Raw genomic sequence first — 16,075 nt, 5'->3', positions numbered from 1 at the left:
GAACGACATACTGGGCTGGAAGGAAAGCTTTGCTGTAGGCTACAATGCAGGTAAAAGTGAAATCAACAAGGCAGGTGTGTAAGGTAAGAAAAGAAGTTGACGCCGTAACAGGAGAAATGCCATTTCCTCCTGTTATGGTACAAAGACGTCTCCAGTGAAAACACTGGGCCACAATAACAAATGTTTTTAATTCTAGGAGAGCTTTCTTGAGCTCCTTCCTATGTTCTCAAATCAGTATCTGCCACCTCTGGAGGCGTATTTACTCACAAAAATCGAAAGTAGGTACATGACCCTTCATCCCCAGTTTCCACTTTGACGAGGTACTCCATCCCAGCACAGAGAAGGACTAAGCGAGGTCTACGAGAGGTTGGAACGGTAGCAAATCACACCAGACACCGGGCAACACATTCAACACTCAAGAAGGCTGGGACATCCAGGCCCCAGGCCAGCGCCAGCTGCACGGACGGGCTCAGCTCTCTGTCACACACTGTCACCTCCACTTCAGGCACCTTGAGGGACCTCAGTCTTTACAGAAGCAATCAAGGGGTGAGACGCTTCGACTTCTGGCTAAAATTCAGTGTGTGTACATGTGTTCATGAGTGCCTTCAAGTGTGACAGAAAAATCAATGCTTCTAATAGTTGATTTCCATACTATTCACACAGAAAAAGTCAGCACCATTCTTAAACAAAGAGTTAGATTCTAAGCTGGAGTCAGACTTCACGGGACAAGAGGGCGGCTCTTTTCCTGAAGACTTCCTCTGTGTCAGCTATTGCACAGTGCAGCACGTGTTATCTCAATTCATTCTAAAACATTTCTGTAAAATAAGAGTAAGACACCCCCTTCCCCTCACCCCGCCTGCCCTGACTAAAGAGAACAAGCAAAGTTCAGAGAGGCTGAACAAATTTTCCAAGGTTAGAAAGCTACCACATGGAGACCTAGGATTTAAGCCCAGATACATCTGATTCCAAAGACTGTTCTTTCCATCACTGCTTGTAATTTAAAAACTTGTTCCAAGGAGGTGCCATGGCTGGCAGAGGCAGGGTGTTAGTGGCTGACTCTGAGGCTCCAGGCTACTCATTCCCATCACCAACAGGGGAGCTTTGCTTTAACCTGTTTATATGTGGGGTTCCAAGTCCAATTATAGCTAAAATTTTTAAAAAGAGTTCTTGTGCTTGAAAAAGAAATGCTTTTGATATTAAATTGCTGTCATATGGCTATTTGCATTGCTGAGAATACAGGTAGCAAGCACGTATTAAGGCCATAATTTATTCCAAAAATTACTTCAGTAATTAAATTTCTCCTAACTATGAAAACATCCAGTATGTTTAAATTTGCCTACCATTTCCCCTCTGGCCAAAAAAGTGTTGAAAAAGACCAATAAGGAAAGAAGCACTACAGAAATCAAAATATGAACAAATGCATAATTTAACATATTCATCTTACTAAACAGTACTGTACCCTCAATACAGGTATTGACATTAAAAATAATTTCTGACTACTTTTCTTCAGTGAGTTATTCTTGAGTCACACTTCTACTTTTATATATCAGTAAACAGCGGCAATAATTTAAAAAGCATAGTTTTTTTCAGTGATTTACTTATGATGACATTAAAAATAAGGGCTATGAATTATTAACAACTAACAGTAATAGGCACAATATTGATACTCCATGGTTACCCCTAGAAACGTCACAGGCATACATCAATCACTGACTTTTAAAAGATGCCAGGGCCTTCACCTACGTTGTATGATTGATTATGAGCAACAATTCTAAAATAAGGTAAGAGTCAAGCTTTACATAAAGCATATGCTAAGCTACTGAGAACAATCCTAGAAGTCTTCAATTTATTTAGGCCTGGTTTGGAGATTCTATAACCTATGATCTATATTTAATTCATTTTATTTAGCTCATGACTCAGTCTAAAAACAGACTTATTGCCATAGCTCCTTTACTTTTTAAAGGGATTTCTTTTCAGTAAATTAAGCCTGTTATAAATTAAGTTCACAAATGGGAAGCATTATGGTGTAGAACTGCATCTGAATTCTTCTGCCTCCTCTCTATAACAGTGTGTGTTTGTTGAGTGATAATCTCTCCACATTTTCGACTACTAAGAGATAAAATTCTGATTAACACTGGAGACAGACCACAAACACTGATTTCTTCTCTTGTGCAAAACACTCTGAAATGACACTAAGGGTTTTGTTTTGTTTTTTTTTAAGTTATAAGTACAAAGAGAGGAAGAGCATAGATATTAGCAGGTAAGAGATTTCAGAAAAGGCTTAGATGGCAAAAGCAGATGAAAGCATGGTAACTGACCAGAGAAAGCTTCCACCCAAGTGTCAGCAACAGGGAACTTTGACCACGGGGGGGAATAATCTATAAACACACAGTCAACAGACCACCTGAAAAGCTCAGGATCTGAAGACCCTTGGTACCACTCAGGACAATATGAGACATGGGATCAAAAGAAGAGTTTGGTTGAATATCTCCAAATAGAGTACTTGTAGCTCCAGGTTCTTCTCCCATCCCAGGCAGCTACATGATGCTCTCTACCTCCTCCCAAACAAAAATATCAATATATATATAGAGAGAAAACACCTCTGAAAACACTGAGGCTTTGGCGTAGACTGAATTTGCAGTATGTAGAAATGTTTGGAACTCTGACAATCAAGTCTAGAGCTCGAGAGGGATGTAGGGTAGAGATGTGAGAGCCGAAAGATGAAGTGAAGTAATGAGACTGGAAGACACCACTTTGAAAGACCAATGCTGAGGGTTGAGGACTTTGAGAAACATCCACACAAAAAGAAATTTATCTGGAAAAGAATCAGTGAAGGAAGGAGAACAAGATGGCAGAGGAATAGGCGGATGCGAAGTACAACTCTGCACAGATACACCAGGAATACCTCTTCAGGCCCAGAAGTGCTTGCAGAACACCAGCTGAGAGCGGACAGGAGTACCTCACCAGAGGAAAAGAATATATAGAACCATGCAAAAGGAGATATCAAGCCCTGAGCCTCTGGAGTGGAAGAACTGACTCCAAGACCCTAGCCTACCAGAGAACTAAGCCTAGGGGTACCAAATAGTGAGAACTCACACAAAGGAAACCACTGTAACACAAGACCCTGCATCACCCAACCACCCTGTAGCACCCTGTGCAGGATGCCTCATCTAAACAACAAACAAAACAAAAATACAAACCCAGTCATCAGCAGACAGGATTACCACCTCACTCAGCCTTGCCCATCAGAGGAAAAACAAACATACAAAAACTCAGCACAGATCTCACCCTATACTAAGCTTACACAAACCACAGGACCAAACTTAGGAGGGCAGAAACCAAAAGGAAAAAAGAATTCAACCTTGAAGCCTGGGAAAAGGAGACCTCAAACACAATAAGTTTAAAAAAAAAATGAAAAGGCAGAGAAATACTACACAAATGAATGAACAAACTAGAAACATATTAGTCCAAATAAATGATGAGGAAATAGGCAAATTACCTGTCAAAGAATTGAGAATGATAGTAAAGATGATCAAAAACCTTGAAAACAAAATGGAGAAAATGCAAGAATCAGTTAACAAAGTCCTAGAAGAATTAAAGAATAAACATACAGAGTCAAAAAATACAATTACTGAAATTAAAAGTACTCTAGAAGGAATCAACAACAGAATATGTGAAGCAGAAGAACCTATCAGTGAGCTTGAAGATAAAATGGTGGAAATAACCTCTGAAGAGCAGAATAAAATAAAAAGAATGAAAAGAACTGAGGATAGTCTCAGAGACCTCTGGGACAGTATTAAACATACCAACATTGGAAATATGGGGGGTCCCAGAAAAAGAGAAAAAGAAAAGGTATGAGAAAATTTTTAAAGAGATTATAGTTGAAAATTTCCCCAACATGGAAAGTCCAAGGGGCACAAAGAGTCTCACAGAGGATAAACCCAAGCAGAAACACACCAAGACACATACTTATCAAACTAACAAAAACTAAACACAAAGAAAGAAGATTAAAAGCATCAAGGGAGAAGCAACAAGTAACATACAAGGGAAACCCCATATGCTTAGCAGCTGATCTTTCAGCAGAAACTCTGCAGGCCAGAAGGGAATGGCAGGATATATTTAAAGTATTGAAAGGGAAAAGTATACAACCAAGATTACTATATCCAGCAAAGATCTCATTCAAAATTGATGGAGAAATAAAAAGCTTTTCAGACAAGCAAAAGTTAAGAGAATTCGGTACCACCAAATCAGCTTTACAACAAATGTTAAAGGGATGTATATAGTCAACAAATACAAGAGAAGAAAAAAGATATATAAAATCAACCCGAAACAATTAAGAAAATGGCAATAGGAACATATTGTAAATGGGTTAAATGCTCCAACCAAAAGACACAGACTGGCTGAATGGATACAAAAACAAAACCCATATATAGGCTGTCTACAAGAAACCCACTTCAAACCCAAAGACACATATAGACTGAAAGTGAGAGGATGGAAAAATAAATCCCATGTAAATGGGAAGCAAAAGAAAGCTGGAGTAGCAATCCTCATATCAGACAAAATAGACTTTAAAATAAAGAAGATTACAAGAGATAAGGAAGGACACTCCACAATGATCAAGGGATCAATCCAAGAGGAAGACAAAACAATTCTAAATATCCATGTGCCCATCATAGGAGCACCTCAATACATAAGACAAGCACTAACAGACATAAAAGGAGAAATTGAGAGTAACACAATAATAGCAGGAGACTTTAACACCCCACTCACACCAATGGACAGATCATCAAAACAGAAAATTAGTAAGGAAACACAAGTCCTAAATGAACGTTAGATGAGATGGATCTCATTGATATTTTCAGGACATTCCATCCAAATGCAGAAGTGTACATCTCCTTCTCAAGTCACACTGAACATTGTCCAGGATAGATAACACTGTGGGTCACAAATCAAACTTCAGTATATTTAAGAAAATTGAAATCAAGTATCTTGTCTGACCACAATGCTATGAGAATAGATATCAATTACCAAAAAAAAAAAAAAAAAAATGCTGAGACTAGATATTAATTACAAAAAAAAAAAAACGTGTAAGAAACACAAACACATGGAGATTAAACAACACATATCTAAATACCCAACAAGTTACTGAAGAAGTCAAAAGGGAAATAAAAAAATTTCTGGAAACAAATGACAATGAACATATGACAACTAAAAACCTATGGGATGCAGCAAAAGCAGTTCTAAGAGGGAAGTTTATAGCGATACAATCCTAGCTAAAGGAACAAGAAAAACATCAAATAGACAACCTAACATTACACCTAAAAAAAACTTCTTTTCCAAAGAACAAAAAAAAACAAAAATTAGTAGAAGGAAAGAAATAATAAAGATCCAAGTAGAAATAAATGAAAAATAAATGAAAGAAACAATAGCAAATATTAATAAAACTAAAATCTGGCTCATTGAGAAGATAAACAAAACTGACAAGCCCTTAGCCAGACTCATCAAGAAAAAGAGAAGAATCAAATCAACAAAATTAGAAATGAAAAAGGAGAGATTACAACAGACAATACAGAAATAAAAAAGGATTATAAGGGACTATTATGAACAACTATATCGCTACAAAATGGATAACCTGGACAGATTCTTTAGTTCAGTTCAGTTGTTCAGTCATGTTCTACTCTTTGCGATCCCATGGACTGCAGCACGCCAGGCCTCCCTGTCCATTACCAAACTCCCGTGGTTTACTCAAACTCATGTCCATTGAGTTGGTGATGCCATCCAACCATCTATCCTCTGTGGTCCCCTTCTCCTCCCACCTTCAATCTTTCCCAGAATCAGGGTCATTTCAAATGAGTCAGTTCTTCGCATCAGGTGGCCAAAGTATCGGAGTTTCAGCTTTAGCATCAGTCCTTCCAATGAACACTCAAGACTGATCTCCTTTAGGATGGACTGGTTGGATCTCCTTGCAGTCCAAGGGACTCTCAAGAGTCTTCTCCAACACCACAGTTCAAAAGCACCAAATCTTCAGCACTCAGCTTTCTTTACAGTCCAACTCTCACATCCATACAAGACTACTGGAAAAACCATAGGGCTTTGACTAGATGGACCTTTGTAGGCAAAGTAATGTCTCTGCTTTTTAACGTGCTATCTAGGTTGGTTGTAACTTTCCTTCCAAAGAGCAAGAGTCTTTTAATTTCACAACTGCAGTCACCATCTGCAGTGATTTTGGAGTCCCCCAAAATAAAGTCTGCCACTGTTTCCATTGTTTCCCCATCTATTTGCCATGAAGTGATGGGACCGGATGCCAAGATCTTAGTTTTCTGAATGTTGAGCTTTAAGCCAACTTCTTCACTCTCCTCTTTCACTTTCATCAAGAGGCTCTTTAGTTCTTCTTCACTTTCTGCCATAAGGGTGGTGTTATCTACATATCTGAGGTTATTGATATTTCTCCCAGCAATCTTGATCCCAGATTGTGCTTCATCCAGCCCAGCATGTCTCATGATGTACCCTGCACAGAAGCTGAATAACTTCTGTGTAACAGAATAACAGGTAACAGGGTAACAATATACAGCCCTGATATACTCCTTTCCTGATTTGGAACCAGTCTGTTGTTCCAGGTCCACTTCTAACTGTTGTTTCCTGACCTGCATACAAATTTCTCAGGAGGCAGGTAAGGTGGTTTGGTATTCCCATCTCTTGAAGAATTTTTCAGAGTTTGTTGTGATCCACACAGTCAAAGGCTTTGGCATAGTCCATAATGCAGAAATAGATATTTTCCTAGAACTCTCTTGCTTTTTCAACGATCCAGTGGATGCTGGCAATTTGATCTCTGATCCCTCTGCCTTTTCTAAATCCAGCTTGAACATCTGGAAGTTCACAGTTCACATATTGCTGAAACTTGACTTGGAGAATTCTGAGCATTACTTTACTAGCGTGTGAGATGAGTGCAATTGTGCGATAGAGTGAACATTCTTTGGCATTGCCTCTCTTTGGGACTGGAATGAAAACTGACCTTTTCCAGTCCTGTGGCCACTGCTGAGTTTTCCAAATTTGCTGGCAAATTGAGTGCAGCACTTTCACTGCATTCTTAGAAAAGTTCAATCTTCCAAGACTGAACCAGGAAGAAACAGAAATTATGAACAACCCAATTACAAGCACTGAAATTGAAGCTGTGATTAAAGAAAAAAACCCAAAAAACAAAAGCCCAGGACCAGATGGCTTCACAGGAGAATGCTATCAAATATTTAGAGAAGAGCTAATATCTATCCTTCTAAAAATCTTTCAAAAAATTGCAGAGGAAGGAACACTTCCAAACTCATTCTACGAGGTCACCATCATCCCAATACCAAAACCAGACAAAGACAACACAGAAAAAGAAAACTATAGGCCAATATCACTGATGAACATAGATGCAAAAGTCCTCGACAAAATTTTAGCAAACAGAATTCAGCAACACACCAAAAAGCTCATACACCATGATCAAGTTGGATTTATTCCAGGAATGCAAGGATTCTTCAATATACAAAAATCAATCAATGTGATACATTACATTAACAAATTGAAACATAAAAACCATATGATCATCTCAATAGATGCAGAAAAAGCCTCTGACAAAACTCAGCAGCCATTTATGATTAAAACTTTTCGAAAAATGGGCATAGAAGGAACCTACCTCAACACAGTAAAGTCCATATATGATAAGTCTACAGGGAAGATTATTCTCAAAGGTGAAAAACTGAAAGCATTCCCCCTAAGATCAGGAACAAGACAAGGGTGTCCTTTCACCACTATTATTCAACATAGTTCTGGAAGTCCTCACTATAGCAATCAGAGAAGAAAAAGAAATAAAAGGAATCCAGATCAGAAAAGAAGAAATAAAGCTCTCACTGTTTGCAGACATGATACTATGCACAGAAAACCCTAAAGATAGTATCAGAAAATTACTAGAGCTAATCAGTGAATTTAGCAAAGTGGCAGGATACAAAATCAATATACAGAAATCACTTGCATTTCTATATACTAACAATGAGAGATTAGAAAGAGAAATTAAGGAATCAATTCCATTCACCATTGCAACAAAAAGAATTAAATATCTAAGAATAAACTTACCTAAGGAGACAAAAGAACTGTACACAGAAAATTAAAAGACACTAATGAAAGAAATCAAAGACGACATGGAGATGTCGTCTGATGGAGAGTTTATGTCGTCTTTGATTTCTTTCATTAGTGTCTTTTAATTTTCTGCATACAAATCAACACTGTGAAAATAACTAACTACCAAATGCAATCTACAGATTTAATGCAATCCCTATCAAATTAACAATGACATTTCTCACAGAACTAGAACAAAAAATTTCACAATTCATATGGAAACACAAAAGACCATGAAGAGCCAAAGCAGTCTTGAGAAAGAAAAATGGAGCTGGAGGAATCAACCTTCCTGACTTCAGATTATACTACAAAGCTACAGTCATCAAGACAGTATGGCACTGGTACAAAAAACAGAAATATAGGCAAATGGAACAAGATAGAATGCTCAGAAATAAACCCATGCACCTAGGGGTATCTTATTTTTGACAAAGGAGGCAAGAATATACAATGGGGCAAAGACAGCCTCTTCAATAAATGGTGCTGGGAAAACTGGACAGCTACATGTAAAAGAATGAAATTAGAACACTTCCTAACACCATACACAAAGATAAACTCAAAATGGATTAAAGACCTAAATGTGAGACCAGAAACTATAAAATTCTTAGAGGAAAACAGAGACAGAACACCATGACATAAATCAAAGCAAGACCCTCTATGACCCACCTCCTAGAGTAACGGAAATAAAAACAAAAGTAAACAAGTGGGACCTGATGAAACTTAAAAGCTTCAGCAGAGCAAAGGAAACTGTAAGCAAGATGAAAAGGCAACCCTCAAAAAGGGAGAAAATAATAGCAAATGATACAACTCACAAAGGATTAATTTCCAAAATATACAAGCAGTTCATACAGCTCAATATCAGAAAAACAAATAGCCCAATCAAAAAGTGGGAAAAAGACCTAAACAGACATTTCTCCAAAGAAGACATAGAGATGGCTAACAAACACATGAAAAGATGCTCAACATCGCTCAGTATCAGAGAAATACAAATCAAAACTACAATGAGATATCACCTCACACCAGTCAGAATGGCCATTACCAAAAAGTCTACAAACAATAAATGCAGGAGAGGATGTGGAGAAAGGGGAATCCTGTTGCACTATAGGTGGGAATGTAAACTAATATAGCCACTATGGAAGACAGTATGGAGATTCATTAAAAAACTATGAATAAAACCACCATATGACCCAGCAATCCCACTCCTAGGCATAGACCCTGAGGAAACCCAAACTGAAAAAGACACATGTATCCCATTGTTCACTGCAGCACCATTTACAGAAGCTAGAGCATGGAAGCAGCCTAGATGTCCATTGAGAGATGAATGGATAAAGAAGTTGTGGTACATATACACAATGGAATATTACTCAGCCATAAGAAGGAATGTATTTGAGTCAGTTCTGATGAGGTGGATGAACCTAGAATCTATTATACAGAGTGAAGTGAGTCAGAAAGAGAAATATCATATTCTAACGCATATATATGGAATCTAGAAAAATGGTACCGAAGAATTTATTTACACGGCAGCAGTGGAGAAAGACATAGAGAATAGACTTCTGGACATGGGGTGAGAGGAGGAGAGGGTGAGCTGCATGGAAAGAGTAACATGGAGACTTACATTACCATGAGTGAAATAGACACCAATGGGAATTGGCTGTATGCCTCAGGGAACTCAAACAGGGGCTCTGCGTCAATCTAGAGGGGCAGGAGATGGGAGGGAGGTTTAAAAGGGAGGGGATATATGTATACTTATGGCTATCTCATGCTGGGGTTTGACAGAAAACAACAAAATTCTGTAAAGCGATTATCCTTCAATTAAAAAAAATAAAGGAAACAATAGAACAGCCTTGGGGCAGGGTCCTGGTACCCCTCCTAAATGAATATATATAACAATATATTTGAGCTATTTTGCAGATACTGAAACTCTTACCTAAAGAAGTTAACCGTGTGCCTCCCACAAGCATCTAGACTCCAGATTGGTTCAACCTGGAGACTGATGATGCTGACTCCCAATTACCTCACCACCAACCAATCAAAGAATGGCTATGAGCCGATCACACCCTCCCCTGTGAACCATTACTGTAAATCTCATTACCTCCTCTTATGCCAACAGAGTTTTGAGGGCATTAGTCTGCTGTGGCTCCCTCTGCCAGGCGAAGCAATAAAGCTCTTCTTTTCTATTTCACTCCCCCCCAAAAAAGAATCAGTGAAGGAAACTCAAGGGAATGGCAAGAGGCAGGAACAGAAACTAGAATGTACAAGGTCGTAAGAGCAAATTTAAAAACAAACAACTTCTGGAAAGAAGACAACTTGGAAAATCAAGTGTCTCAACTGGTTATATACAGTAAGAACTGAGAACAAGCTACTGATGGGATGGGTTTCATGGAATTACTCTCATTTAACAACTATGAAAAAGAAATGCAAAAAGGCAGAATGGTTATCTGAGGATGCCTTACAAATAGCTGAGAAAAGAAGAGAAGCTAAAGGCAAAGGAGAAAGGAAAGATATACTCATTTGAATGCAGAGTTCAAAGAATAGCAAGGAGAGATAAGAAAGCCTTCCTCAGTGATCAGTGCAAAGAAATAGAGGAAAACAATAGAATGGGAAAGACTAGACATCTCTTCAAGAAAATTAGAGATACCAAGGGAGTATTTCATGCAAAGATGGGCTCAATAAAGGACAAAAATGGAAACAGAAGATATTAAGAAGAGGTGGCAAGAATACACAGAAGAACTATATAAAAAAGATCTTCATGACCCAGATAACCACGCTGGTGTGATCGCTCACCGAGAGCCAGACATCCTGGAATGCTAAGTCAAGAGCGCCTTAGGAAGCGTCACTACGAACAAAGCTAATGGAGGTGATGGAATTCCACTTGAGCTATTTCAAATCCTAACAGATTGAGTGTGAAAGTACTGCACTCAATATGCCAGCAAATTTGGAAAACTCAGCAGCGGCCACAGGACTGGAAAAGGTCAGTTTTCATTCCAATCCCAAAGAAAGGAAATGCCAAAGAATGCTCAAACTACCGTACAATTGCACTCATCTCACATGCTAGCAAAGTAATGCTCAAAATTCTCCAAGCCAGGCTTCAAAAGTATGTGAACCATGAACTTCCAGATGTTCAAGCTGGTTTTAGAAAAGGCAGAGGAACCAGAGGTCAAATTGCCAACATCCGCTGGATCATCGAAAAAGTAAGAGAATTCCAGAAAATCATTAATTTCTGCTTTACTGATTACGCCAAAGCCTTTGACATTGTGGATCACAGCAAACTCTGAAAAAATTTTTCAAGAGATGGGAAAACAAGACCACCTGACTTACCTCCTGAGAAATCTGTATGCAGATCAAGAACCAACTGTTAGAACTGGACATGGAACAAAAGACTGGTTCCAAATCAGGAAAGGAGTACATCAAGGCTGTCTATTGTCACCCTGCTTGTTTAACTTATATACAGAGTACATATTATGAAATGCCAGGCTGGATGAAGCACAAGCTGGAATCAAGATTTCTGGGAGAAATATCAATAACATCAGATATGCATATGACACCACCTTTGCGGCAGAAAGCAAAGAACTAAAGAGCCTCCTGCTGCAAGTGAAAGAGGAGAGTGAAAAAGCTGGCTTGAGGCTCAACATTCAGAAAACTAAGATCATGGTATCTGGTCCCATCACTTTTGGCAAATAGGTGGGGAAACAATGGAAACAGTGACAGATTTTATTTTTGGGGGGCTCCAAAATCACTGCAGATGGTGACTGCAGCCATGAAATTAAAAGACGCTTGCTCCTTGGAGGAAAAGCTATGATCAACCCAGACAGCATATTATAATGCAGAGACATTACTTTGCCAACAAAGGTCTGTCTAGTCAAAGCTATGGTTTTTCCAGTAGTCACGTATGGATATGAGAGTTGGACTATAAAGAAAGCTGATCGCCAAAGAATTGATGCTTTTGGACTGTGGTGTGAAGACTCTTGGACTGTAAGGAGATCCAGTCAGTCCATCCAAAAGGAAATCAATCCCGAATATTCTTTGGATGCTGAAGCTGAAACTCCAATATTTGGCCATCTGATGTGAAGAACTGACTCATTGAAAAAGACCCTGATGGTGGGCAAGACTGAAGGTGGGAGGAGAAGGGGACATCAGAGGATGAGATTATTGGATGGCATCACTGACTCGATGGAAATGAGTTTGAGTAAGCTCCGAGAGTTGGTGATGGACAGGGAAGCCTGGCGTGCTGCAGTACATGGGGTTGTAAAGAGTCGGACACGACTGAGCTACTGACCTGAACACTATGAGACGTGTGTCAGGCCCAATACTAGTTTTCCCATGTCTAAGCAAATCAGGAAGGCGGACCAGAGGCAGATGAGAAAGCATTAAGAATTAAACAGTGATTAGGACAGACTTCCATAAGGAATCTTTGGGTAGAAGGTAGCAATAAAATGAAATGATAGACAAAGGAAACCAGACCAATGAAAGGAAAAAAAAATATTTTACATATTGAGAGTGAAATAGAAGAATCCAGTGAAGATGGAGAAATGAACACAGTGCCAAGCGAGGTCCAGGAGAAGGCAAGAAATTAGAGACCAATACCGCCCATGGGGTCATTTAGGGGGTGAGTCATGGAAAGTGGATGAACAGTTCTCTGAAGTAGGCAGGAGGGAGCAGGGTGTTATAACATGCGTTCCCTCTCTTTAATATAATAGAGGTGAACGCAGCAAGAGTCTAAGGCTATGAGACAAGAATACACATTTCCTATAGAAAAACTGAACAGAGTACAGACCAAATATCTGGAAGTTTTACCAGGAATATATAAACACTGATTAATACAGAAGAAATATATATTTCAGTGGAATGGTAGATGCACATGTGAGAAATAGATTTCAATGTTAGCAAAACAGTGAAATTTGTATAGCATATATATTTTAAGAACCAAGAATCTAATTATGTCCAAAAATAATACAAAGCTTCTATAGTCTCTAGTTGTTTAAAAAAATACAAATTTTTTTTTGTTGCTTAAATTTATAACAAAACAATCTTCAACACCTTGATTTGGTATCTCAAGGTCAAATACAAAAAGAAATGTATAAAAACATTTATTGTACATAAATCTGTTACATTTTACACTGGAGAGGAAAAATGGTGCACATTTTTCCTTATCATGGAAGGCATTATCATAAAATTCAGGTTATGAAGATGGAAGTGTGGCAAGAAATGTCACATTACAATGGAGCACTATGTTTCAGAAAACCATTTGTTAGAAAGAAAACAAATGAATGTTTTATGCTACTTGCCAAGTGAGAAAACTTTAAATGAGACTATTTAAAATAACAGGACCATAAATATCGTTGCTAACCTTTTTAGTCCCCCAAAGTGTGGGCCTAACTATTGATAATACCAAAATATGTACTTTTTTTCTTTTCTTTAATTGAAGCAACAGGGATTCACCGTATAACACAGGGAATAATACCCAATATCATGGAATAACTTACAGTGGAATATAATCTGCAAAATACATATTCTTGATGCCTGGCAATAGTAGGTCCCACCACAGCTGGGTCTGTGCAGCCAAGATGAGCAAGCCTACCAGTAGTTTCCAGAAAGCATAGCAAACCAACAAGCTTACATGGCCCAAAATGCTTCCACTACACCACTGAGAGGCCCACGGTGCCTGCTCTATTCCAGGCTGACCAGACTGCCCATGTATTGATATAAGTAATCCTACAGGCCTCAAACCATAAGAGAAAAACTTTCATGACTATAAGCCCTATTCACTTGGGGGCCCAAATCCCAAACTGAAAGTATCCGGAACATTCAAACCAATATATTAAAAATGGGTAGAGAAGATGGTAACCATGGAGGCCCAGCCACTATAGTGCCAACCCTATAGACTTATTGAGGCCAGAATAATTTCTGGAATAAATCTCTGCAGATAGAAAGCAGTCCTACTGGAAACTACAGTCTCAGGGCCAAGTTTGAAAACCAACATTTTTTTCAGTGAGGCTAACAGCTGAAGTGATACCTATTAGTTCCAGGTTGAGCAGGCAGACAAGTAGCGACCAGGAGAAGAGAATAGAGCAGGGAAAGCATGAAGGTTTGCTGAAGCTCAAAGTTGGGCTCAGAGGCAATGAAGGACTAAGACAGGGAATGACACCTGGTTGACAGAGAAACCTCTTAGTTGGAGATTTCAGAAGTAACACACATGCTTCCTGTGAGCCAACTCAAGAGCAAAGCTGCACATAAAATGAGAAGTAGAAATCTTGAAGCTGGGCAACTCAGGACATGTAAAAACTGAACAAGACAGAGAAAGCTACAGAGTCCATGCGGAGGTAAACCAGTGAGCTGACTAATGACCGGCTGCGAAAGAACAGGCAGGAAGTGCTATAAAACCCGGGGGGGCAGGAGTTAGTAGCCACACTCACAAAGGAAGAAGAAAGGAAAGGGAAGCAAGGTGATTCTGATATTTTTCTTCCAATAAAGTTTAAAAATAAAAATGAAAATCAGATTCTGATTTTTTTTTTCTTTCAAAAATATTTATATTGTTAACTATGGTGGACAAAGTGGGAATAAAAATTGAAAACAGCTTTACCTTTACCATCTTTAAGGCCTCTGGACCTCATGTAATGTTTAAGAGTAATGAAGAATTATCAGTAATGAAGGATTCAGTTGACTTTCTGGTCCTTCCACTGACCAGGCTAATGTACCTGGGAATCCCTGACAAGCTTTTTCCTTGACTCTCTGTCACAAGTCATTTAAAAAGAAAGTAACTGGGCCCAAACTCCATGAATGTGGAACAGCTATCAGAACTTGATCCTAGCCTCACACTCCCAACCAACACAAACATCCAATTTCTAGAAAATCACTTATGATGAAAAAGAAGTATTATAAGGTTTAGCAGTTTTCAGAGATTTTTAACCACACTTATCAATAACCATCTGCGTAGAAGTGTAGCATATATGATTTCATGGTTATTCTGTAGACGCAGAGAAAGCCAGTTCACCTATGAGCTAAACAAACATATCACATACTAATGACATGTACAAATAGGTCATTAACTTCTATGCCCTCAGAAGCACTCTTAATCGTCAGGAGCATTTGAATAAACACAACATAACTTGAAGAACTTCCTAGGGGAAAGCAACAGTGGAGGTTAGATGACCCAATTTACAGATTAGAAAACCAAGGCACAGAGAAGTTAAACATCTCAGCAGAAGACCTCACAGCTGGTTAGTGGCTGAGCTGGGGTAAGAGCACCACTGTCTCAAGCCTTTCTTCAATGATCTACCCCTAACCCCACTGCAAGATGCAAATATCCAGCAGAACTGGGCTAGAGTTTCCAATAAGGAATAAGACTTTATGCTCTTTTGGAAATGTGAAGTGAGATGACAATCAGAAAGAAGAAGAGAGAGCAGAAATTAAGAAAAAATTATTTGCTTGATATAAAATAATATTAATTTTTTAAAAAATAAAATAATATTAATTTAAAACTATACCTTTACTGCTTCTGATGAAAGTACATTTTCCTTTTTCTGACTTGTGCTCATGGGCTCATTTTCAACACTGGAAAAAAAAAAAAAAAAACAGTTTTTTTTGAAATTAAAAGAGGATCACTAAAATCATACAGTTTCTGTGTTTAATGCAAAAACTGAAAGGTTCTTTTTATCTGTAATGCCCAAAAGATTCACATACAAAGTGTTACACTAAGAAGCTATTGATTTGAGTGTCTACACTTGAAACACACATTCAAAAATGCTCATCAGGCTCCATACATTTTGGTGAGTCCATTCTGTGTTCTGACCAGCATCACACCGATGATGCACTTCTGAACAAAAGCGCACCAGTGTACAACTATCATACTCTTGGAAAGTATTGGCACTCTTTGACTCTATTTACATTAAGCTTCTCCACAGTCTTTTTTAAATCCTATGCTAAGAGT

At 38.5% G+C, this 16,075-nt stretch overlaps 1 protein-coding gene across 1 annotated transcript in view; it reads right to left on the bottom strand.

The window, feature by feature from the left end:
- The window catches only part of CRYBG3 (crystallin beta-gamma domain containing 3), a 123,473-nt gene that overhangs the window by 89,998 nt on the left and 17,400 nt on the right, over window positions 1-16,075 (bottom strand). Inside the window, exon 2 of the mRNA XM_043448664.1 lies at window positions 15,633-15,699. Coding sequence (XP_043304599.1) covers window positions 15,633-15,699 — 67 coding nt within the window. The remainder of the gene's footprint in view (window positions 1-15,632; window positions 15,700-16,075) is intronic.

This window comes from Cervus canadensis, chromosome 27 (assembly GCF_019320065.1).
Source record: "Cervus canadensis isolate Bull #8, Minnesota chromosome 27, ASM1932006v1, whole genome shotgun sequence".
Lineage (NCBI taxonomy): Eukaryota > Metazoa > Chordata > Mammalia > Artiodactyla > Cervidae > Cervus > Cervus canadensis.
The sequence above is the reverse complement of the archived record's forward strand: the minus strand, read 5'-3'. Positions and strand labels throughout refer to the sequence as shown.